Source organism: Musca vetustissima, unplaced genomic scaffold (assembly GCF_032173495.1).
Source record: "Musca vetustissima isolate MV318-11 ecotype Yass unplaced genomic scaffold, APGP_CSIRO_Mvet_v1 utg1079, whole genome shotgun sequence".
NCBI lineage: Eukaryota > Metazoa > Arthropoda > Insecta > Diptera > Muscidae > Musca > Musca vetustissima.
In genome coordinates this window covers 199,749-225,027 of record NW_026885679.1, presented here as the reverse complement: position 1 = coordinate 225,027, position 25,279 = coordinate 199,749, and the positions used below count along the sequence as shown (strand labels likewise).

General features: G+C 34.2%; 1 protein-coding gene across 2 annotated transcripts; it reads right to left on the bottom strand.

The window, feature by feature from the left end:
- Positions 1 to 1,281: 1,281 nt before the first annotated feature.
- Positions 1,282 to 25,203, bottom strand: LOC133332910 (mitochondrial import inner membrane translocase subunit Tim22). Of its 2 annotated transcripts, XM_061541280.1 has the most exons (4): positions 25,095 to 25,203; positions 24,883 to 25,007; positions 24,625 to 24,818; positions 24,399 to 24,563 (listed from the first exon to the last, which is right to left on the bottom strand). In XM_061541280.1, exons 1-4 carry the CDS (start codon positions 25,199 to 25,201, stop codon positions 24,408 to 24,410), a joined length of 582 nt encoding a protein of 193 aa, XP_061397264.1. In that variant the 5' UTR covers positions 25,202 to 25,203; the 3' UTR covers positions 24,399 to 24,407. The 2 variants fall into 2 exon arrangements, 1 of the variants encoding a protein (XP_061397264.1); XR_009754434.1 differs by lacking the exons at positions 24,399 to 24,563; positions 24,625 to 24,818 and adding an exon at positions 1,282 to 1,306 and having other exon boundaries at positions 25,095 to 25,108.
- Between the last annotated feature and the right edge of the window lie 76 nt (positions 25,204 to 25,279).

Here is a 25,279-nt window from a genome sequence, read left to right as displayed (position 1 = left end):
GAGTTGCCAGATCGAAACAAAATTTAAAATGTGTTCATAAAAGAAATGGAAGTTTCCAAAACACTTAACTTTTTTCTGTTTATACCGCGCTTTTTGTGCTACGCTAAGAACTTTCCGAGCTGCCCTCGAAATCTCAATCCATGCACATGCCATTATGCAACCTATGCTAAATTTAATTTCATTCGAGCAAATTTAGAGTCGTTTGCGTACAATGGAAGAAATTTATGTAAATCGATTTAAAGCAAACTTGATACACGCTGTTCTTTATGCCGCACTGTTCAAAATTTAATCCCAGACGCCCGCTCAAAATATATATGGCGCTATGTCTACATCAGTACCAATTTCAAGAAAACGCAATAACGTCATTCTAGTCTCAATATGATACGTTGTGAAAATTTCGTGTCAATCGGACAAACATTAGGAATTTGGTCCACCATTTACTCAAAATCAGATGAAAATATATGTGGAGCTATATTAAATCTGAACCTATCTCAAAGTAACTTGCCAGAGGTTACTTTATATACCCTGAGATTTGGGTATAAACCACCTCCAGCACGATGCTCCCCGAAGGTCCAACACCAACTGCCAGGCTAGATCCGCAGACGAAAGAATCGCTGAAAGGGGATAAAAAGCAAAAGTTCCCACCAACATGTTACGACATTGGTAGCCACCATACATCTCAACCCTCCCAACAATTGATCAACAATCCTGCTAGTTCGGGAATGGTCCCCCACAGACTAGACTCTGAACGTTTTCGTAGCCAAAGCTACTATCATTTGAACAAATAGTTACAGGCTCACCACAATGGAATAACCGTTAAAAGAAGATCAAATAACAGACGCAAAAACTAACACCTCTCGATGCCAATTTCCACACCGTCTCCCATACCCACCAAATGATCATTCCACAGGCCTACAAAGTTCGGGAATGGTAACCGTACAAATGCCGGGAAAAAACTTCTTAATACTCTTACTTATTCAAATAGATATTTCTAATAGGACTATGTAATTGAGGTAACTTCAATATCTTTCCGCCATTATGAACGATATTTTTGTACTGTTCAAGAAAAAAGAACGAAAAAGACACAATGACTCGAAATAAAAAGAGAATATGTTTTACAAAAATATTCCTCATTCGATTTGACTGAATACATGCAATAGCCGAAAGCAAAGACTAAAAGCTGTTTCTTCGTTTAGCGTTATCAACAAAAAAAATCATCACGCCATAATTCAAAACCTTGACCGAATTTGTCCTTTTGGGTTTGTAAAATACTCCCCAAGGAAATTTTCATCTCCCAGACCATAACCTCGATTTTGTGTCACTGGTTAATCTTAAACCCCTATTATATTATAAATTTATTTATATAATTTGCCTTGAATCCACTGTTATAAATTGAGTGGGTCCAAATACCTTGAATCTCTCATATACATTTAGAAACATATTCATTCAAATGTGCCTCCAATTCAAGCTTTGTTGTATGCAACCAACAATCAATCACCTACATACCACCATACATATCGGTTTCACACATGCAACAGTATGATGTTTACTAAAGGAACCGTTTTTCCTAAGTGGTTCTGCCAGTCGGTCGAAACGTTTACTTTCATTGAACTTTGTATTTATTTTTGTTCGCCTCTTGGTCTTCATAAATTGATTCATTCGCACACAGCTGTTAATTTTTAGCGCAAATATAAAAGAAGATAAGTTCGTTCATACCTCGACATAACCACACTCCTCAATGTACATGTATGTACATATGTAGCTATGGACGACTGGTGCACATTAAGATTAGTCAGTTTTCTAAAAAAACGAACGTTCAACTCAATGTTTATTGTGAAAATTTAACAACAACAACAGCGGAATGCAGCGAAAATCACAAAGAATTTCTCGAAATTGGTTTGTTTTTTTTTTGTTGCTATTGTTATTGTTGTTCAAAAGTCGGTAGACATGTCTGAGGGAATGATTTAATAATGGTCCATTATTTAATTTGCATTTATGGCGTCAATTTTTTTAAATATTTTATTACCAAATATTGAAATTTGGAACGGTCATTGTACTTTCTGGAGAATAAATGTAGATGTGTGTATATCACCCTAGGAATGACCGTAACGTATCGTTGTGTGAATTTACGAGGTTCGAATTATTTAAAATAAATACTTTTTCATTCAAGCATGTATATCTTTTTTACCCTCCAAGAATATACAAAGGGTTCTCCAATTCTAAAACCTCGAAAAAAATATGCTATTTATCTTCTTCTTCTTATAGGCCTGAAAATCTAGGGGTTCTCTAGAGGATTTAATCGTGGATTTTCTCCATAAGGCTATGACATTAACCATTGGTGTTACCAAGAAGCACACTATTGATGTTCAGACATCAAGAAGAAAAGAATGATGAGCTTCGTTATTGGACTCCAGAAGTCCCAAATGTTGATTCCCGTCTTACAACTGACCGTTGGCAACAGTTCGAAATATTCACCGTGGACGCCATTAGGTACATATTCTTGATTAGAACAAAATTCAAGCAAGTTGTGTGTAATTTTATATTTTGAATTCCGATTAGGTAGATAATCTTTCAACCAAAAATAAATATTACAGAAGTATCTCGATTCTGCCACACCTCGATTCTTGCAACAAAGCAATTTTTTCAGTTACGTACTCTGTACTTGCGACTCGATACTCGCAACATTTTCATAGACAAAATAAAATTCGGGGATTTTCCATAGTTTTATCCTGCTTATGAAATGTAGTAATTTCAATCAGTTTAAAGCTGACTTTTTCACGGTTCGGTTTCATAATGGCAATGAAAAATTTTACGTTGCTGACAATTAAAGACAAAGCTGACTTTCTAAAGAAAATAAGTGTAGGATTTTCCATTAACTGCTTAGCCAAAAGTTTTCAAGTGCATAGATCAACAATAACTCGTATTAAGAAAAATGAACACACCACAAAAAAGTTCGTCCATATTCTGAATCTGGTCCCGGTAAAAGAAAAATACTTAAACGTCGGAGTTCCCAAAAATGGAAAGAGCATTGTTCAAATGGTTTGCAAATCAACGAGCAAAAGCCCAAATTACTGCATGCCAAAATCAAGGAAAATCCGAGTGACTTCCAAGCTAGCAATGGTTGGGTTGTAAACTTCAAAAAAAGACATGGAATCCGGAGTCTTAAAATATTTGGGGAAAACTGTCGAATAAGTCTGCTTCTGTTAACCTATTTTTGCAAAAACTAAACACAAGAATTTACAAGAATTTAAAAACGGACCACATTTACAACACTGATGAGTGTGGCCTCTTTTGGAAGCCTTTGCCCGATAAAACTCTTGTGCACTCAAAAGAAGCTTCCGCTCCGAGACATAAAATCAGTAAAGGACGAATAACATTTCTGGTTTGTACGAATGGTGCTGGAAATTATAGAGTTAAATTAATGGTTATTGGTCAAATCCACGTTCATTCAAGAATTTTACTCAAATGGCGGTTGTCTACAAAGGAAATAAAAGTGCTTGGATGACGTTGGCCCTATTTGATGAATCGTTTCACAGAACATTTGTTCCAGAGGTGTGTACATTTCTGGCCTCAAAACATTCCATTCTTCCCGAAAAGCTCATTTATTTATTGATAATGGTACATCCCAAAAAAGTGGTAATGTGCTTGCCTACAAACTGTACAGCTTTTATACAGTCCATGAACCAGAACGTTATAAGGCTTAAGAAAATGAACTACAAAAAAGCCTTTTAAGTCAATTGACAATTCTCTGCGTAATATCAACTTGAAAGACGCAATTTGCTTTCTAGCGACTGCTGTAAGCATATCTTCAATCCGGTAATAATTTCAAAAACTGTTTGATGAATCCATTGCGACTTTGCTTGAGTAAATATAACCATTGCACCAAAATTTCTATTCCGAAATTGAGGAATGGATCGTTGAATCTGGCGCCCACAGCACTAACCGATGCTGACCTAACCCACGATGCTGATGAAGAAACTGACGACGTGGTACACAGTACAAAGAAAGCTACACCGGAGTAGACTATATCAGCATTTAATATTTGTTTAGAAAGGGCGGAGCAAAGCAATGCTTCCTTAAAGGATATTATGACGCTTCAGAGACTCAGAAGCAGTGTAGTGCTGAAAAAGCAAGTTTGCACAAAACAAACAAAAATATTAAATATTTTCTCAGTTCCACAACCTCGAAACATGCACCGAACCTGGTTTACGTCCAATAATCGAGATACTACTCTATTAATGTGGTGATGTGGTATTTCTTTCTTCTATTTACCATGACATAGCCCACTTGTAACAGTCCTGATCGATGTGAATATAGCGTATTCAATTAATATCAGTAGGACACCCTTTTGTTTGCAGGTGGAGCCTCCATCATGCAAATATTTTGTATTTCGGTACTTTTTTAAGCCGTATTTCGGTTTTTTTGACCGCTTTCTTGCTAACGAGTTGTCTATAATTTGGTGTTTAATTTCTCAGACATAAAAAACCTACTTGCGGTATAAAATGTTCTGGCAATCGAACGATGTTTTTACATTTTATCAAAATATTTTTTGGCATATCAACATTCTACAGGTGCATCTACCTACTTAAAACCACATTGTGACCGACCTTGTCAGCACAAGTAACAGACCACCTAAGCACCACCTAACACACGTAAATTCGAAATTTGCTATACTTTTCAAACAAACGTCGTACAATTTGTTTTGTTTACATTCGTGACGATTGTGTGAATGCTTATGAATGAATGCATTTGTATTGGAAGTCGATGATTGTGTTTTGACCTTAAAAAGTGCGTGAGAAATAATTTGATGGTACACTTCGTTATATGCAGATGCATTATTTATTCCACTTGGGTTTACAAGACAACACAGGGTCGGACAATACGGCCGTAACGCACCGATATCTTTATTTTTTTATTTACACAGGTCATTGTTTTATTACACAAACATACACACATTTCGTTAATAATTATTTTCAAATCATTTTTAATTAATTCACACTCAATATATTGGAATCGATGAAGAAGAAGACGAAAAAACAATCGACAAATCTTCTCACAACCGGTTCAAGTGTTGCATGCACTCACTGTTGTCTGTCTGTCATATTTTCAATATAATTTTATTTCTGTTTTTTTTTTCTAAATTCGTTATGCCGTACACTTCCTTCCATCTGAAGTGTTAACACTCTTCGTTAGATGGGACAGACGGACAGGCACGGAGTTGAGCGGATGGATAAATCATTATTGAGGTCTAAGAAGCGGACAGATACAACATGTTTGAACGACACACTCAATGTCTGATTGATAACAATTTGACATTCGTTCGTATGAATTCCGCCCGCCGTGTTGTACCGTACCGCATAAAGCCCTAATGAAACGCTTCATTAAAATCTACCAAAGGTCTCAAGTTCTCAATGATTTTGGGATTTCGAAATGGGGAAACACGACACGCTAACGATCGACAACGAGACCAGTACCATGAAAACGCGTTTTATTTTATCTCTGTTGTTGTTGTTGCTCCATGGCTTCGTTGAGGAATGCATCCGCAGAAAAAAACAAAATAAAACAATAACAACGACAACATCACAACAAAAACACGAATACGAAAATTAAAAGCCACACCGACAATAGCCGAAGCAACCGCATACGTCCGTTGTCTTTAAAGTTACAATTTGAACTGAAAACTTTCAAGAAAACTGGAAATGAGTGGCAAAGATAGTATTGACGAGCAAATAAAAAAAAAACATTGCTGCTGTTTCTGTAGTACGAGAGTTGTAGAATGGTAGATCTGCTGCTATGACTCCAAAATAATAATAACAACAAAAAGATCTGTTTGCTTTCTCATTGAAAGCATAATAATGAAGAGACTATTAATTGAAAGAGATTTCATTATACACTAACCATGGTGTGGGAAACCAACATTTCAGCACATCTTTATAGAAAATCTTTATAAAAAATCTGTTATACCTTGAAATCACTTATTCTTTTTTATTTGCATTTTTAACTGTCTGGTTCTGGTAAGAATCTAGTGTAAGAATCTATCTAATGAAACCACGGCGACATGTTATACATATATGCCGAATCGACTCGGATGAATATCTTCCATCAAGGTCTAAACATTGTTGCAACGACGGACAATGTTTCAGAAGTATAATGGAACAATATTTCAGATGTTCGGTAGCAGTGAGAAATTTCCGGGACACAGCTGCAGCCACTCGCAATGTACCTCCACATCTAATATCCTTTTGCGGAATAGTTCCTTTCAACTAGTTAGTTGTGGAACAACTCAACTTTAGAGCATATTAATAAGGAACTCAACCACAACAGGCCAAACAGTTATGGTGGCTCTTAACTTATCGAAGGTATTAGTAACCAACAATCACGTCAAGCTGTTCGAGAACCTCGACGTAGCTACCCTCCGACCAAGTTTTGCGGATACCAGTCGTACGTGGAATTTAGAAACTGAAAGTCAAAAACCCATGGATTAAAGCCTTATATACCATCATCCTTATGAATAATGGTATATACACTTTGATACAGTGAAAATGTGCCTCATCGAAATATTGGCTTAAAACCCCAAAAATAAATTTATAATATCATGCTAACGGACAATGCGATTTGAACTAAACTTTGTTCAGCCTATTATCTTTACCAAGCCTAGATGAAGTCTAAAGATGGAAACCATTGGTCCACTGCTTCTGGTACCTCCCCCTTCAAAGGGTCAAAATGTTCAATATTTATAAATCCACTATCAATGAGTTTTTTTGGGCATTCGTATCATCAGTATCCGAAAAGTACTAAATTTTACTAAAGTTGGTACAATTTCGTAGATATAGCTAAAAACTTGAAATTTTGAATGCTAATAAAAGTTGAGAACTAGGGTCGATAAAATGAGGTGGTTTTAAAAGGGTGCACTCATGTATACGAAAAGTACGATATGGTACAATATTTGGTACAATTTTTAATTAGAGGTACACATGGAGCTGGAATCCTGAAATTTGAAATTGACATTACCCCCGGAGTGTAGGATTGGCATATGTAAGTAGTTTTGGAAATTTTTTACTTATGTGTACGAAAAGTACTGAGTCGTACTATAATTAGTACAATATAGATTTGATTGAACCAATAAAGCTGGGATCCTGAAATTTGGAGTTAATATCATTTTTGGGGTTTAGGACTGGGGTATATAGGGAATTTTTAAAATTCGTACGCATGTGTACTATATGGTACCAAATTTGGGTTTCCGTGAACCGATAGAGCTGGAATCATGACATTTGGAGTTAGGATCACTGTTGGAGTTAGAATTGAGCTAATTAGGAAGTTATGGAAATTCCTTCTAATGCGAACTAAATTTTGTACAATTTAAATTTTGGGTAAACCGATGTATGAAGTTTTGGAAATTAGTACTAAATGGTACAAAATGTGGATTTGGATGAACCGATTGAGCCGCAATCTTGAACTTTTACATTAGGACCACTGTTGGGATGTAGGAATGGGATTTTTAAAAGTTTTGGAAATTCGTACTAAGATGTACTAAATTTGGTACAATTTAAATTTTAGGTGAACCAATAGAGCTGGAAACTCTGAAATTTGGAAATATGATGTCTAAATAATTAAAGTGCGTGTCTTGAGGGCTTTGGTGTCATATTTAAGATTTCTGGAACAATGCGTTCTCGATACAAATTGACAACAGGTTTGCCTAGGAAAAACACACTCTGCATCAGTGGCCATTTATGGCTTTGGAGACCGTCAGCTGGTGCACAGATTACATCGTGTTCGCCAATCGACGACCTGTTGACGTCCGATGGAATGACGTCTTGGTGGTTTTACGACTGCGACTGAAATAAATACTGATGTTGGATTACTGTTGTGGATCGGTCATAATTTTGTGATGGTTTGGATTACACAGCAGGTAGCATGCCGGCAGAAACTATATAGTCAACCACACATTATGTTGAGTGACTGACAGCATCCTGGTCTCCTAATGGTGATCGACGATCGTCATCTGGACACAACCGGTTTCAATTCGTAGTGCATTATTTTGAGTTCTTTGGTCAAAAGCGTGTACCGAATATTGGGGGAACCGTTATATGGGATATACCCTGAAACTTCGATCAATATTATTAATTTTTGATACAGGCATTAAATCAACAGTTTGCAATGTTGATTTTACATTCGCTTTTTTCTGTGTGTATACACAGATAATCCAAAATACCATGTTACAGTCAATTCCGTTAAAAACGTGTTCAAAATCCTGAAAATGACGAATATAAGGGGTACAGTTATATGGGGCTACATCAAAACGTGGTGGTAACCCATATAATACCATTCGATATACCAAACATCCTAGAAGTACTAGAAATGCATGTGCGAAATTTCAGAGCTCTGTCTTAAATATTGGATATCTTTAAGTGGCACAGGGTCAGCAGTTAAAGTAGGAAAGGACCTATCGGAGCCCTTCAATACCGAACGAGGATTCAGACAAGGTGACAGTTTGTCGTGTGATCTTTTTAACATCCTAGTGGAAAATGTCATACGAGACGCAAAGGTGAACAGAAATGGCACTCTGTACACCAAACAGCACATGTTACCCGCCTACGCCGATGACATCGATATAATGGGTCGAACATTGCGGTAACAGCCACCTTTGGACAAATTGAAAAGGAGTCTGCCAAAGTGGGTCTGGCAATAAACGGCGAGAAGACCAAGCTGATGGTATCAACGCGCAAGACGTCCAGTAGACTCGGACCAACTGTGGAACTTGAGAACTACAGCTTTGAGGTAGTTAAAGACTTTATATACCTTGGTACCGCCATAAATAAAACGAATGACATAAGTTTTGAAATTCTGAGAGGGATTGTGATGGCCAACAGAGTTTAGAAAAAAGGCCACCTCCCGCCAGACCAAACTCACACTTTACAAGACGCTGATACTACCCGTGCTATTATATGGATCAGAAGCATGGGTACTTGCGCAAGCAGATGAGGCAGCTCTTGGGGTGTTTGAGAGGAAAATTCTCCGAAAGATCTACGGGCCGATCTGCGTCGACGGTGAATATCGGCGTCGAATGAACCACGAGCTTTACAATTTATACGCGGACATCGACATAGTCAGTTGTATTGAGCTGCAGCGACTACGGTGGCTAGGCCATGTTGTGCGGATGAATGAAAATGCCCCAGCACAAAAGGCATATAAAAGCGAGCCTACTGATTGTTCCCGTAGAAGGGTAAGGCCACGAATTAGATGGAAAGACCAAGTAGAAAACAACATCTTGGAACGTGGTCTTCCAAATTGGTGGACTTGCGCACAATACCGACGCGCTTGGAAATCTTTTTTAAGCTCGGCTTATGGAACAACGGTTCTGTAACAAGCCAGCTAAGTAAGTAAGTCTTAAATATTGCGATCTCCATCATGATTACAACAGTCGGACAGACATTTGCTATCGAAAAATATGTGTTGTTTACCTCATGGACTGCGAGTACTTTGATGTGGGTACTTCAAAGTTTCCATAACACCGACAAATAATTAAAAATTTTAACCTGCAGTCTTTATAAGTCGTTTGCGATAAGACCAGAGCAGGAACAAGGTTCTTAAGTCATTAACCGGCTGTATTTGGGGAGCTGATAAAAAGACCTTGTGGACAACATATAAAGCAGTAGGCCGATCTATTGTAAGCAATTCTGTGGTTAAACAACGAAAGTGCAATGCAATGAAAAACATTTAATTCTGTTACAATGCAGACGTGAAGAGTGCGACAAGGTATCATCGATAGACCACTTACATGAGGAGACCACTTACGTTAACACACCAAGATGTTTTCGATGCTTGGGTGCCACAGACATCCAAACAATCACCTAATGGTTAGGCAACCATTTCCTAGGTAAGTCATGTTAGACACCCATGGCTAATTTTCGAAGTAGAGAAACTTTTAATAAAATCTGAAAAAGTTTAATTCACCAAACTCTTTGAACAAATCTCGTCGATTATGTTGAATAATCTCTTTCACATCCTGCTAATAACACCTGCCCATTTTTAACATTAAATCACCCGCGAATCATCCTTTTCCCGTTTCTTATTCCGACTATATTTGTAAAGACTGTTGTAGGAAATAAAGTCTTGGTTATTATTTTTTTTTTATATACAGTTGTCATACAGTTCATTAACAATAACAGTTCTTAGGACACCACACAAGTGAACTACAGTATTCGCTGATCTACATCACATACATAGCTACAGACATATTTCACATGAATCACCACCATCCATCCATCCATCCAACATTTTAGTCATCACCATCATATGGTTGGCTTTTGCAGGCAAAAGGTTAATGCTGAAAGGAACAGAGGTAAAAAAATAATAACAGCACCCCTTTGATACTAACAACAACAAAAAATGTTCACGATGCATAAAACAAAATATAAAAAACAATATAACCGAAAGCCTAAGGCTCCACTTTCATACCGGGTTTACTGGTAAATATTAGAGTTTGATTTAAACAAGTAAAAACGTCGTTATGTTCGCCAGATCGAACTTTCTATACCCTCCACCATTTTATGTGCATTCAAAAAATTTCTTAAAATGTGGATTATGTTATTGCAAATTGTTGGCTAGTGGATTGTTTATGCCCTGAGAACACTAAAGACTCTAAGGTGGGAAAATGACAAGAAATTTCAACATGAGGCGGAACATTTAACCTTAATATTATCATTTGTAGTTATCATTATATGAGGTGTTATCTCTAATTGAGGACTTATATATCTCAACTTCGGAACGATCATTTTTGCATCACAATACCTTCTATTACGCTAAATATTCAAATACCGAAAATTAGTAGGTATCATTATATCGGGGCTAGGCCTAAATGCGGGCCGATATAGTTCATTCTCGAACCTTACGTTCTAGTTTTTGATCTGGATATCCTCCGCAGGTAGAATGATTACAACAGAGTCTTAGAACCAAACCCTAAACGCGGAACAATTAAGATAACTATTTTAATATAAAAAATATGTTATATAAAGACTACCTCTAAAAGGGGGCAAATATTAATAATTTTTGGAGGAAGATTTGTTATCCAAAATAAGGGGTATCTCACATGGCTACCCGAAAAAATTTTCCTATATTTATAATTTTAATAGAGAGATTTGCTACCCCATAAGAACTCAAAGTAGTAAATTACAAACTTAACACGATAATAATTTTTGCGCTTAAAACAGGAGTAACCGTAAGAGTGATAATATACTTCCCCATACGACTATATATTAGGTTGGGGAAAAAGAAATCCATTAGGCCGGTCGTCGAAAATGTCGATAAAATCGGAAAAATGATCGAAGTTGACCGGCATGTTAGCAATCGTTACATCGCTCAGGGGCTAAGGAAGGTTCTACTATGCATTTGTTGCTTTCATATGGCCAAACGCTAAATTCTGATCTCTACTGTCAACAACTGGGCCGTTTGGAGATAGCAAAATTCGCCAACTCTTGCCAGAAATTTCGGGAGCTTGGTTGCATCTGCCATGCAGTCCGGACTTGGCACCAAGCGATTATCATCTTTGTCTTGCATAGCAAAATTTCTTTAATGATAAAAAATTGGTATCTAGGGAAGATTGTGAAAATCGACTACTGGAGTTTTTTTTACAAATAGAGAGCAGGACTTTTATGAGAGAGGTATTATGAAGTTACCTTCAAAATGGCAACATAAACAAAAAATATTTGGACATTCCGAAGCGTGTTAAATAAAATTCTATAGTTTATATAATAATGAATTTCTTTCTCCCCAACCTAATACTTTTAAGGGTCGGAATTTATTATTTCGATGAGTTACAAAGGGAAAAACAAAATGAATATACCCTCCATACTATGGTGGAGGCGACAAAAAAAGTACAAATGTACCCAGTTATTGATTATAAAATTAAATGGGGCCATATCTAAACATGAACCTGTATCGAAGATGCCAATATATTTAACCTTTTCCAAGAACCCTGAGTCACAATTTACAATCGATTCTACTGCAAATGCGGCTAAAACCATCAACATTTCGGAAAACGGTGCGGTCTAAGTCAAAATATGAACCATTGAAACTATTCAGTAAAGAAGAAGAACAAATTGCAAATATATCCTTCAAAATGCCGAAAATTGGGCGCCACATTAAAAGAATCCTGAAACGAAAATTAAATCATTAAAAAAAACTAAAAGTGGACTCATATCTAAAATTGTCTACAAAGATTTTTAACAGTATAGAATAGAATCACATGGAATGTTAAATTACTGCCCTTCGGTTGGAAAAAGTGTGTAAACCTTCAAAATCCCGAAAATGAGGCGAGCCCGTAATATGGTGACTATGTCAAAACATATTCCCAAATCGAAAAACTTTTGAAAAGATTTTTATTAACCTCCAAAAACATCAAATTCAAATTACAGCTCCTTCGTTTGGGAAACGCGGCTACATTTGGCTAAACCACACCCCACATTCCTTACATTTTTTTAATACATGATATACCTAGCTTCATAAAGTATCCAATTTTCGAATATCAAATTTTAATATTCCTATTTAGTACCATGGGAACTTTGTCCACAACCATTCCGAATTTCCGAAATCTTAACCCTAATTCCATTTTTGATTTAGAGTATTCAGTACCAAAACGACTGATATTTTCTCCTCTCGTTTATGAAAGAATCGCAATTTCTGTTTGTAGGTTTCCCAAAAAAAGGCAATTGCATCTAAATACTTGTACATACAAAAAATATATAAATATATATGAAAAAGCAAAGTTTATAAAACCTTTTAAGACCGGTTTACTGAATTGTATTCGTTGTAGAGCCATACGATGATTGTTTCAATATGTTTTGTTCGGAGGGGGATTAAAAGAAGTTTGATAAACAAATATACAGTGGTGGTCACGTAATTAAAACATTGATTGTGGTAAACATTTTTTGATCAGCCCTCGATTCGTTTGAAGTATTTTTGAAAATTTTTTAATTCAGAACACTTCAGAACACTTCGAAGTGGCCACAAAATTAAAACATTGTGTAATTTTTTGCTTTACTGCTTTTTTTTGAAAATATTTTTAAAGAGGCTCTTTAATTTAGTTAAATTAAATATAAAAAATGCCAATATCGATCGATATTTTCTCACATACTGCAAAAATATTCTGGCCTTCTTCAATAAAGGCTATCGAAGTTGAATCGTTCCTTTAGGTTAATTCCCATTTTTTGAATTTTTATTTCAAATATTTATTTATTTTGAGAATTATTTATTGTTTTCTACTAATTTTTTCTGGTGCATTTTTTATTTTCTATAATAAAGGTGATTTTCTGAATGTTAGGTGTACTGGAAATTTTGATAGATTTTACAGATTTTTTCAAAAAAAATTTATCTGTAAATGATTTTATCAGTGCTTGGTATACATAATTTAACTAAATTAAAGATCCTTTTTAAAAATATTTTCAAAAAAATGCAGTAAAGCAAAAAATTACTCAATGTTTTAATTACGTGGCCACTTCAAAGTCGACGTATTTTCATAAAAACCGTTATTTTCAAAAAAAAAAATATATGTAAATGATTTTATCAGTTCTTAGTATACATAATTTAACTAAATTAAAGAGCCTTTTTAAAAATATTTTCAAAAAAATGCAGTAAAGCAACAAATTACTCAATGTTTTAATTACGTGGCCACTTCAAAGTCGATGTATTTTCATAAAAACCGTTATTTATGGAAAAATTGCATGCAATAATTTTCTATTTTCACACTAAATCTCTAAAGTGCAGTATATCGAAGTGTTCTGAATTAAAAAAATTTCGAAAAATACTTTAAACGAATCGAGGGCTGATCAAAACATGTTTACCACAATAAATGTTTTAATTACGTGACCACCACTGTATGTATGTACATACATACCTACACATTCTTATGGATTTGCTCTGTACTACGTTTTGATCATTACAGCCACTGCTCCTTAAATCCATGTTAAACGTGGGAATGAAAATAGCGTGAGTGCAAGTGAACCAACACTCTTTTGGCAGCAACGCCAAATTCAATTGAACACCGACAGTATCGTGAAAATAATGTAGGAAGGCTTTGGTTGTTATTATCACTTCATTTTTTTCCTTCTAAAATAATTTTCTAAATTTAACTACTTAAAAGATTGTGAAGGATAGTTTCATATGGGGGAACACATAAAAGGTCTTCAGTCATGACCTGGAGATCGGGGTCCAAAATCAAGTTTGACTCTGATATTCCTTTATAAATTGAAATTTTATACAAATCCAACTAAACATGTAAGGGCATTGTATGACATACCAATTTATAAAGGAACTTAAATTTGGACGCCGTTACCCTTTATTCTTTTACATAATAGAAGCCAACATAACATGCCAACCCTGAAGTCCTCTTATGTGTTTGCCCATCCATCGAATTTCCAATTCAATTTGTAAGTTTCGGATTCGGAAAAATCACTGGAGGTTCGGAAATAGGTTCGTTCGTGTACTTTCCCAGCAACATTTACTCAATAAGAATTTGCAGAGAGTAAATACGAATTTTTCGTTCTCAGGAGAGAACGAAAACAGCTGATTAAAAGAACAAACCATTTGGTGCAAACAAAAAAGCAGCATTTTTATTAGAAAAATGGATAACAAGCGGAAAGTTGAAGTTGTTTATAAATACTTGCGCTTTCTTCATACATTTTATTGTTAATGATACAAAATCAAAATAAAATTCAAAAAACAATAAATGAGCTTGAGAACAATTTTGATCTTTGTTTACAAAACATAAAACAGCTTATTAAATATCAGCTGATGGCACAAGAAAATTCTTACAGAAAATTTGCAAGAATTTCCAAATACTAAGTAACACAACTGTCAAATCTGCTCTCTCAATTCACTCTATTTTACTGGACTTCATGGTAAACGAAAACATTTTGTAATAATTTGTATAAACTAACAAAGCTATTATGACTGATAGCCGGCTTAATATCCATCCCAGAGTGCAGCAGAATTTAAGTGTCATAGTGTTAATTTAGGTAGTATTATTTTGGCTAAATTAACAATTTAGTTAATTTTAAGAAAAAAAAATCAGTTTGAGTTGAGAAATATTAGTGTTTTCAGGCCTTATCAATACATTTATTTTTACTAACTATTAAATTACAGAAAATTTATTGTTTACTTCTAATATCATTACAATATATGCGTATCCTCTAAATAAGTTTTGAGTATTTTTTCTCGTACAACATTAAAGACGACTTTAAAATTTCCCGTATCGGTTGCACACGTGTAATGATGGTATAGATTCCGTTTCCTTTTCTGTTTCAAAAACAATTCCGAAATAAACGCCATGGCGGCATCAGCATTGTGTTTTTCCCCCGTGAACTCCGGAAAAGTCGCTACCAGATCGGAGTATTTAATTTTCTCTTTCAGCAAGTCGATTTTATTGAAAAATAAAATTATGGAGGAATTCGCGAAATGGGTACATTGGGCTATTTGATGAAAGATACGTTGCGATTCAACCAGGCGATTGTGCTCTTCGGATTCCTCCAAAACCTGATCGTATTCAGATATGGCAGCTACAAACAGAACTACTTTGACACCATCGAATGCCCGTAACCATTTAAGGCGTTGACCTCGTTGTCCTCCAACGTCGGTTATACAAAACTCGGCATTTTTCTCCTGAAATATGTACTCTACGAGTCCTTGTGTTGGCGCCCGAACGTGCAAAATGTCATCATCACTTGGCAAATAGTGTGCTTCTGAAATTCGTTCCATATGCTGAATGTAGTATTGAATGGAATCGTTTATCTGATATTCATTGCGTCGCCTAAAGCACCGCTGAACACCTTCATCGCTCCACAATTCTTTCATTGACGCTATGAACATATCCGGAAATTGTCGAAACTCACTCATTTCGAGATCTTTGATGATTTTGGAATTTTTTATATTGTGCGTGTTTTTATATGGAATATCCAGTGAGTCCATTGCCGTAACCAATGTCTTGAGGGCGGTGAGAATATTGTGGAAAATTATTTCAATATATCTCTGACGTTCCTCCTCGCTAAATCCTTTATAGTACATAATCTGCATTTGTCTTATGAATGTAGTCTTGCCAGATGCTCCGATGCCCAAGAGTAATAACTTGATTTGACGACTTTTTTGTTTTTCGATATTTTTCAATACCTGGTCCAGTTTTTTATTTTCCAACCGCTGATGTCTTTCAAAATCATTCTCCCAAAAATTGCAGCAAGCCATAATGCCGCCAAAAATTGTTTAAAAATTAGCAATGGATTGGATAGGAAAACTGGGGGTAGATACGTTGGTAATAAACTAATTTTGCTTTTGAGTTCGACTGCGGATCGTCCAACGATCTTTATTACTGCACGAATAAAAATGAAATGTTATTTACAATTTATGTGTGGTTTGTTTCAACTAAACAAGAAATAAATATAAGAAAAATATAAAAGTTCTATTTTTTAAAATCCGCAAAACGTGTCTCTGTGTGTATGCTGTGTGAGTGATATACATTTGTGCTGTGGTTAATAACTGACTACACTGAGGGAAAAAGTATCTGAGAAATCAGTACAGTTCACTGTCGATTTAGGAGCATGGAATAGTCGATAATTTTGTAATGCGACGTTATTGCCACTTTGGTAGCAAGCGAGTACAATTTTTAGTAGATGGTCAAGGAAAGTTTTTTTTTTTTTTAATTTCAGTATCTGGAATTCGAACATTTTTCTACTTATACACAGATGTTTACGAATCAACATGGTCACATATTAGGGTCGTTTGTTTAGTTTTAGCAGTAACATTTACTCAGTAAGAATTTGTAGAGAGTAAATACGAACTTTTCGTTATTAAGAGAGAAAATTGCAAAAAGTAAACGAACAACATCCATTAAAAAGAATAGCAAACGGAAAATTGATGTTGTTTATAAATACTTGCATTCTCGTTATCCATTTTAATGAAATTCACAAAACAATCAATTTGTTTGAGAACAAATTTGTTGTTTGCTTACAAAACATAACTAAACAGCTGATTAAATAACAGCTGATGGTACAAAAAATTCTTACTGAGTAAATTTTCTTTGTAAGTATTTGCAAATACTCAGTAACACAACTGTCAAATCTGCGCTCTCAATTCACTTTCTTTTACTGGACTTTTGGGTAAACGAACAACATTTTGTAATAATTTGTACAAATTACGTAACCGAACCTAACATCCAGTAAAATGATTGTGTCGAAACAGCTGACTAAAATATAGCTGAGGGTACAAGAAAATTATTACTGAGTAAATTTTTCCTTGTAAGAATTTGCAAATACTCCGTCAAGGCCTATTAATAAGATCGTCCAGGGAGACCAGCTGGATGTCAGCTGCCTCCCAAGTTTTCTGTCGAAACGCATTATTGTGAATTGACTTACATTATGCAAACGTAAATAAAGACTTATTCTCTTTTGAAATAATTTGCGAATTTTCTTCCATTTTCTACTTTTTTTATACAACACAGGGTAAAATTGCACTTTGGAAATTAAAATGTTTGGATATTTTGAACATCATTTTTGTTCATAAAACAGCTGATTCATAAATTACAGAGTTTTCAGAATTTTACTGCATAAAATTCTTTCAGTAAACCCCGGTAAGGTTTTGTTTTCAAAGACTTGGTCCATTTGACATGCAAAATATAGACCTTCTTTTTTTTAAAGAAAACAATTAGGATCGTAATTGTGGCATATAGAGCGAACATAAAGCTCGTAAATATTTGGCTGCTCAAGCTGGAGCCGACGTATGAGAACTTCCTTTTCTATCGTATACAATAATACGTTTACTCTTCTACGTTCTCCGGATTGTGCTTCATCTCCATACATAGATTTAAGACAATCGATGCATATTTGCTATGATAACAGGTTGTTTATAAGATGACTTGTCATTACTCATATCAAATAAGGATTGCTTTGTAAATGATATTGTCCTTCTATCTGCAGTCCTTGTGTTCTACAAAAATATCGCTCATACGACTTTAGGTACGGTCCTAAGACAAACAAAAATTAACTTTAATTGTCCCTTTCCACATTTACCCAAACATTGCTCAGAGAACCTTTATTAATTTATCCGCTTAATACTCAGGTGGCTTCATATTCACTTCAAATACTTAAATCAAATTTATATTTTGAAGAAATAATCTCTGACATTATATGATTCAATAAAAACTCTCAAAGACTTTAAAGAATTACTCTGACCTGATAAGGTTTAATATATATTTGTTATTTTGATTTGTTTTTTCCATTTCCTGCCCTCTAAGCGCACATCTGTGAATCATCGTTTTAGGACTGTTCTAGGAAATAAGTTTATTCTATATATCCTTTGTACTTTTAAATCTCATTCAGTTTGTTACCTTTAACAGTTCTTAGGACTGTCTAAAAGTAAACAACAGCATCCGCTGATCAACATCTCATACCTACAAACATACATCCAAACATATTTCGCATGAATCACCATGAAGCCTTTATCAATATGCTTTGCTTTCACAAGCAAAAGGAATCGAAATACAGCAACGTAACAACATCTTTAATGCTACAAAAAAAATTCTACAAAAAAAATGAAAAACCACACCGATACAACCGCAAAATGCAATTTCAATTTGAAACTGGTCACACTGGCCTATATTAGAGTTTGATATTATAAAAAAGTAGAAATTACTGTATTTCCAGAAGGAGCGACAAAGTAAAATTGTGATGGGGGAAATTGTTTTAAAATAAAATTGCGCATTTTATGCTGTGGTCGATATCGCAGAATATGAAATTTGCGGAAAAGGAACAAAAAAGTCTGTCACATATTTTATTTTCTTAATTGCTGAATTTAGATCTAATACTGGTCAATCAGACATAGGTCACTAGGCATACAACATCAGTCTGGTATTTATTACATGTAGCACATACATCTATTGCATGAACAAAGGTGAGAACTTATAAATTGCTTATGGGTAACCCCGCACCCTCCACTTTAGGGGTTTCAAATAATTTAATTTTTTATTTTGATTTAATTCGAATCTGCACTAATTCAAGAATGTTCCTATGAAATTTCAAGTGAAAATCTCAACAACTCTTGAAGATATAGCCGATTTATTGTGCGAACATCAAGTGACGAAAAGAGTTTTTCTCAAACTTTAAACGCATTTTTCTCCAAACAGCGTTTATGCGAATGGCGTGCTCAAAAACTCAAAAACTAGTAATCCGATCGATTTAAAATTTTGGGACTTTTCTCAGTGAGTGTATAGCTATCGTATGAACTAGGATAAATCGAATCGGTCAAGATCTTCCGCCATTTTGTTGATTTTTGAGCGAAGTCAATAATCCTAGTTCATACGAGAGCCAGACATGTACCCTTTCTAACACCGTTGGAATTTCCGGATTCCAATGTTCCGGTGGGGAGTTATCATGCCCGCCATCAAAAATATGGACTTTTCTTTAATCCCATAAAACAACAACAAAACCATAAAAAAATATTGTAAATTATTTTTCTTTTCCTTTAAATCTTCAAACATATATCTGCAAAGTTACAAACCTTAACAAGCATTGGTATTGATTTACAAGCCCATTGAAAATCTAGAACCAGACCAGTTTAATGAACTGTATTAGTTTGTAGACTCGGTAGTGATTTCAAAATGTTTTAGTCATATTTGTACCACTGGTCCTGAAAGCCATGTTTTGGTGTACCCATTAAATTCAATTGAACCGTGTTTAGCAGCATATTTTCAATAGAGAACCGTGTTTTGACATAGAACCCACACAATTTTAAAAATTCTCTTCTACATTTCTACCTTTAGATTGAAATGAAATGTCTGATTCAGTCAGAAATCGAAAGAGATCATAAAGTAGCACAGCTTTCACACAAATAATTTTTTTAAGTCAATATTATGTAAAAAATTAAACATTTCAGTAGTTTCGATTTCTCACATTTTTATAATTGTGTTCCCAATTAATAATAAATATTTTAAGAAAGCTCAAGTAGCTCCGATCCCTCATATCTATATAAATTATATAGCCCAATTAATCACGAAATGTGTGTAATATTATACATTTCAACATTGAATATTATTTAATATCACCAAAAAAATAAAATATTCAGATTATTACATTAATTGAAAAACATTTGACATCAATATATAAACATGAAAATTCTTACAGAGTAAATTTTAACGTTTAAACATTTTACCATCCCGAGTGCATTTTTTACACTATTTTGTAACTATGTTAATCTGTTTCAAAATTTTGTTTACTTCCCAATGCAATAAAAATTTGTTGAATTAATTTTTATTAAAGTTGAGTAAATTGGCAATTAGGTAATTATGTTTTTGCCAATAGTCGGCATTTTTTTCCAATTGTCGGCATGTCGGGTTCCAAAAGTCGGCATGTCGCATTTTTGTTAAATTATATATTTAATCGATTTTTCTGTTCTTTCCGTTAATTAATTATTAATATTCGACGTTTCCATCAGTGATGTATGAAAAAGTTATATAAAATAATTTATTTATTAAAATATTACAATTATAAAACATGGTGCTAATTTAAGATTAAAAAATGTCTTCTATTTTGTAAAACCACTTACTTGCCGGCTCTCGGAACACTAAATCTACAAGTCATCAGCAAATGCAAATGACATGCAACTTCTACTACTAGCAAATCATTAACATACGTAACAAACAATAGAGGCCCAAGACCAAGACCCCTGGGGTACACCACTACTCACTGGGAGCATTCCAGAAACAAGGTTCCTACAACAAACATACTGCTTCCTTCCGAACAAGCGATGCAACTTTCTAATTAAATTAGCATGATTAATGTTGTCAAGGGCTTTCTCTAAGCCTACTGACAACACCGCCTTTCTTATATTGCCGGTCAATCCAATAAGAATGCAGTGCTGCGATTACACCTAAATCCATACTGGCTCTCATGCAATAGAGAATTTTCACCAATATAAAATAGCATTTGATCTTTCATAACATACACAACCATTTTCGAAAGAATCGACATTACAGATATAGGCCTATATTCACTAGAATCCCCATTTTTTTTTTTTTTTTTTGATTAGGCACTATTTTGCAATATTCCACATCTCTGTAAACACAGATATTGTTAACATAGAATTGACAATGTGCAACAAAAATTGAGCAACAAGGGGAAAAACTTCAAAAGCATCAAAAGGAATATAAGAAATATCAAAAACATCTATTGATTCGAAACAAAACCAAAATTTGTAAAAATGTATTTTATATTGATAATTTGTTTATTTAATTTACTTTTATAATTTTACTTGTGTGATACATAGCAATTATTATTTGGGTAGTTCATGTATTTTTGGTACATCCACCCTATATTCCAGTTTAGACCCTCACTCCCAACGTTTGTACTCCAATAGTGTAAATTCGGGCAAAATTTCTAAATTTTCCTCAGTGCTGTTTTAACGGACGTGGCTGCAACATAATATTCCGCGTTCTCAGAGTATAAAATCAATACAAAAGAATGAAATTTCCAAAACAGAAAAGATTTCTTGAGACGGTACCAACGGCTGACTATTAGAAAAAATTATAAAGTAACATTCAGCCACACTCGAATCCCTTTTTTGGACTTTGGAATGAACAAATAGCATTTGGTAACAATTGTAAGTAGACACAGATAATCGTTATTTATTCATTGATATGTTTAATTTTTTTAGATTATGTAAACGATGTTTATAGATTGTACCCATTTGTGATGTATTCCTAGAAGGTATATATATATATATATTCAAAATTCGCTAAAAGTTTTAAAATAGAGTGTAATTTTTAACGTTTTCACTTAAAATTTTAGCAAAATGGGATTATTCAAGTAAAAATTGCATCTGGTATATTGCTGCAAGGAGTGCAACTTATATTTACATTACACACTCTACAATTACACTTTAAATATTTGACAAAATAATTTTTTTCTCGTACAACTTCAAAATTATCATATCCGTTGCCCACGTGTAATGATGTAAAAGCTTTTTTCAGTTTAGATCCATCAACTGTTGATATTTTACAAAATATTGATTGTCTCTAAATAATTCTCGAGTATTTTTTTACGTACAATTTTAAAGACAATTTTAAAATTTTCAGTGTCTGTTGCACAAGTGTAATGAGAGTAAAGGGTTTTTCTCTTTAGTTCCAACACTTGTTCCAAAAACATTTCACAAATGAATTTTTTCGCTGCATCTGCATTTCGGCTTGCTCCAGTGAACTCGGGAAATGTCACCGACAAATCGGAATACATAATTTTCTCTTCCAGCAAATCGGTTTTATTGAAGAACACAATTATGGAGGAGTCAGACAAATATTCACAATTGGCTACTTTACGAAATACTTGTTTTGCTTCGATCAACGCGTTATGATCCTCGGATTCTTCCAATACCTTATCATAATCGGATATGGCAACTACAAACAGAATTACATTGACTCCATCGAATGCCCGTAACCATTTTGGACGATTGTTACGCTGCCCTCCAACATCGATAATACAAAGTTCGGCATCGTTCTCTTCAAATTTGTACTCCACAAGACCTTGTGTACATGCCCGAACATGTAAAATGTCATCATCACTTGGCAAATATTGTGCTTCTGTAATTCGTTCGATATGTAGCATATAGTATTTAATGGAATCGTTTATCTGATATTCATTGCGTCGCCTAAAACACTGCCGAACGCCTTCATCATCCCACAATTCCTTCATTGAAGCTATGAACATATCCGGAAATTGTCGAAACTCTTTCATTTCGAGATCATTTACGATTCTAGAATTATTTATATTTTGTTTATTTTTATATGGAATATCCAATGAGGACATTGCCGCAACCAATATCTTCAGGGCAATGAGAATATTGTGGAAAATTATTTCAATATATCTCTGGCGTTCCTCTTCGCTAAATCCTTTATAGAACATATGCATTTGTCGTATAAATGTCGACTTGCCGGATGACCCAATACCCAGAAATAATATTTTGATTTGACGACTTTTGTATTTTTCCATATTTCTCAACATTTTCTCCAGCTTTTTATTTTGAAGTCGCTGATATTTTTCAAATTCAGTCTCGCACCAATTGAACCAGGGCATATTATGAAGATAAACAAACGCGATTTTATATAATAATTTTCTTTTAATATTTTTAGGTCTGTATTACTCCACGAATAAAAATGAAATGTTATTTTTCATTTTGTGCGATGTGATTCAATGAAATAATGATGCACATTGGCTGCGGTTAATAAGTGAGTAGACAGAATAAAAAATTGTGAAGGTCTCTCCATATAAGATTTAATGCAGATTTTGAAAAACAAACAGTCCACTTAAAATCTGTTGGACAACATGAAACAAAAATCCAATTTTAATATACGCATTTGAGTTAATTAATTTGTAATGTTATATAAAGTAATAATAATATTTTTAGTGAGAATTAATTTGAGAAAATTTTGAATGTTTGTGAAATTTATTTTGATTTTGATTATCATTAAACATAAAAATGGATGAAGAAAAGGCATGCACAAAATTAAAAAAATACTGTGCATCTCACAAATGTCCACCTCGCTATCAATTGAAGATGCAGGTATAATAGGTGTTTGCAAAACATAAATTTTCCGTATTGCCATTCATTTTTCTAATAAAATGCTCTTAAAAACGAAAATTTCGTATAAAATCCCAGTAATTTCTTACTGAATGAATGTTATTGGAAAAGTAAACGAACGCGCATATTCTTTAGTTTGGAAAAATACAGCAATAACAATTACAAAAATTCACATAATTAAACATCGTTGGAATTCAATAAATTGAATAAAATGAATTAATATTTTAAAATTTTTAGAAGTTTTAATTTACAAAATATAAAATATTTTTTTGACTTGGGGTAAAAAATTAAGAGTAACTGCTGATTGAAAAACAGCGAAAATTTTCGGGTTATTGCTTAGAAGAAATTTAGAATGTCTGGTTACTTTTCCAGTAAAATTTACCCAGTAGGTTCTGAAAAAAGAATTGTTAAACGTACTCTCGCCCTCCGCTCTCTTTTATTGGACGTTGGAGTAAAAATACAACATCCCGTAACATTTGTTAAAAATTGCAAAATCGATGTTTTATGTGCGAAAAATTTTAAAATTAACGGCAGATAATGGTACAGGTTATTTCTTTTTAGAAGATATTGGCCGGTAACATCCAGTAAGTGTTCATCATATAATTGTCAAATATGCTCTGTTTTTAATTCGATAATCGGCTTGAAAAATTATTCTGAACCAATGATTTCATATTAATGCTTAATACATATCGAACCATGTAATAACCAACACATAATTATAATTTAACATAAAAATGTATTTGTTAACACTTAGCTTTAACAAAACTGCTCTAGAAATATAATCTAAATATTTAATAACACTTTTATCTACTACGCATATAGTAATCGATGACAGTTGAGAATGCAGCAAAGCCGGCAGCACCAATGATTCCAGCTTTTACACCAGCTCTTAAGCCAATCAAACCTCCCGTAACAGCACCAGCATAAGTGCCATTACGCCAATCTGTAACACCACGTTGCTAAAATTTTACAAAAAAAAAAAATGTTAAGAAACACTACAAAAATAACGATAATGCTTACACTCTCTATAGCACATTCAACGGCTGAGAAGACACAACCAATTAGAGCAAAATTTTTGGCATATGAATGTGTGGTGGCACGCATTTCACGGAATATTTCACGCGCGGTTTGTTTACGTTCCGTTGCCAAGGGATCCGTCATATTTGGATTCACGGAAGCTGTAAATAGACCTATGGCGGCACCCAAACCATAGCCTACAGATAAAAAAGATAAATGAATTTATATTCTATACTTTTCAACAAGTCTTCCACGGCTTACCCATTACACAAGAAGTTATCGATTTGAAGGTGCAACTTTCCACAGCCCTTTCAATCATTTGTTCTTCATTAGTTTTAATTTGCACAGGTCCATTGCTTTTGGGTATAACTACATGTTCTCGATATCTTGAAAAATATTCGAAAATAATTTTAGTGTTCCAATCTCTGCTACAGAACAGATATCATAACCCTTATTCATTCATCCAAAAATACCTTTGCATGTTGCCGATAAAATGTTTGGCCAATGAATCCAAATCGGGATTTTCAAAAAATTGTGGTTTTGTGTTGGCATCACGTGGCGGAGGTGGACCGAAATTCATTTTGTTATAGTATTTATATATTTATACGAAATTTATTTCATAAAAATAAGAAATTAAATTAGAATTGTCGTTCCGCAA

Excerpts from the sequence above, each read along its gene's own strand:
- LOC133332910 (XM_061541280.1), bottom strand. The coding sequence starts at position 25,201 with ATGAATTTCGGTCCACCTCCGCCACGTGATGCCAACACAAAACCACAA. Across the intron at positions 25,008-25,094 it reads TTTATCGGCAACATGCAAAG|ATATCGAGAACATGTAGTTA; the intron begins GTATTTTTGGAT and ends ATATTTTTCAAG. Across the intron at positions 24,564-24,624 it reads TTGAATGTGCTATAGAGAGT|CAACGTGGTGTTACAGATTG; the intron begins GTAAGCATTATC and ends GTAAAATTTTAG.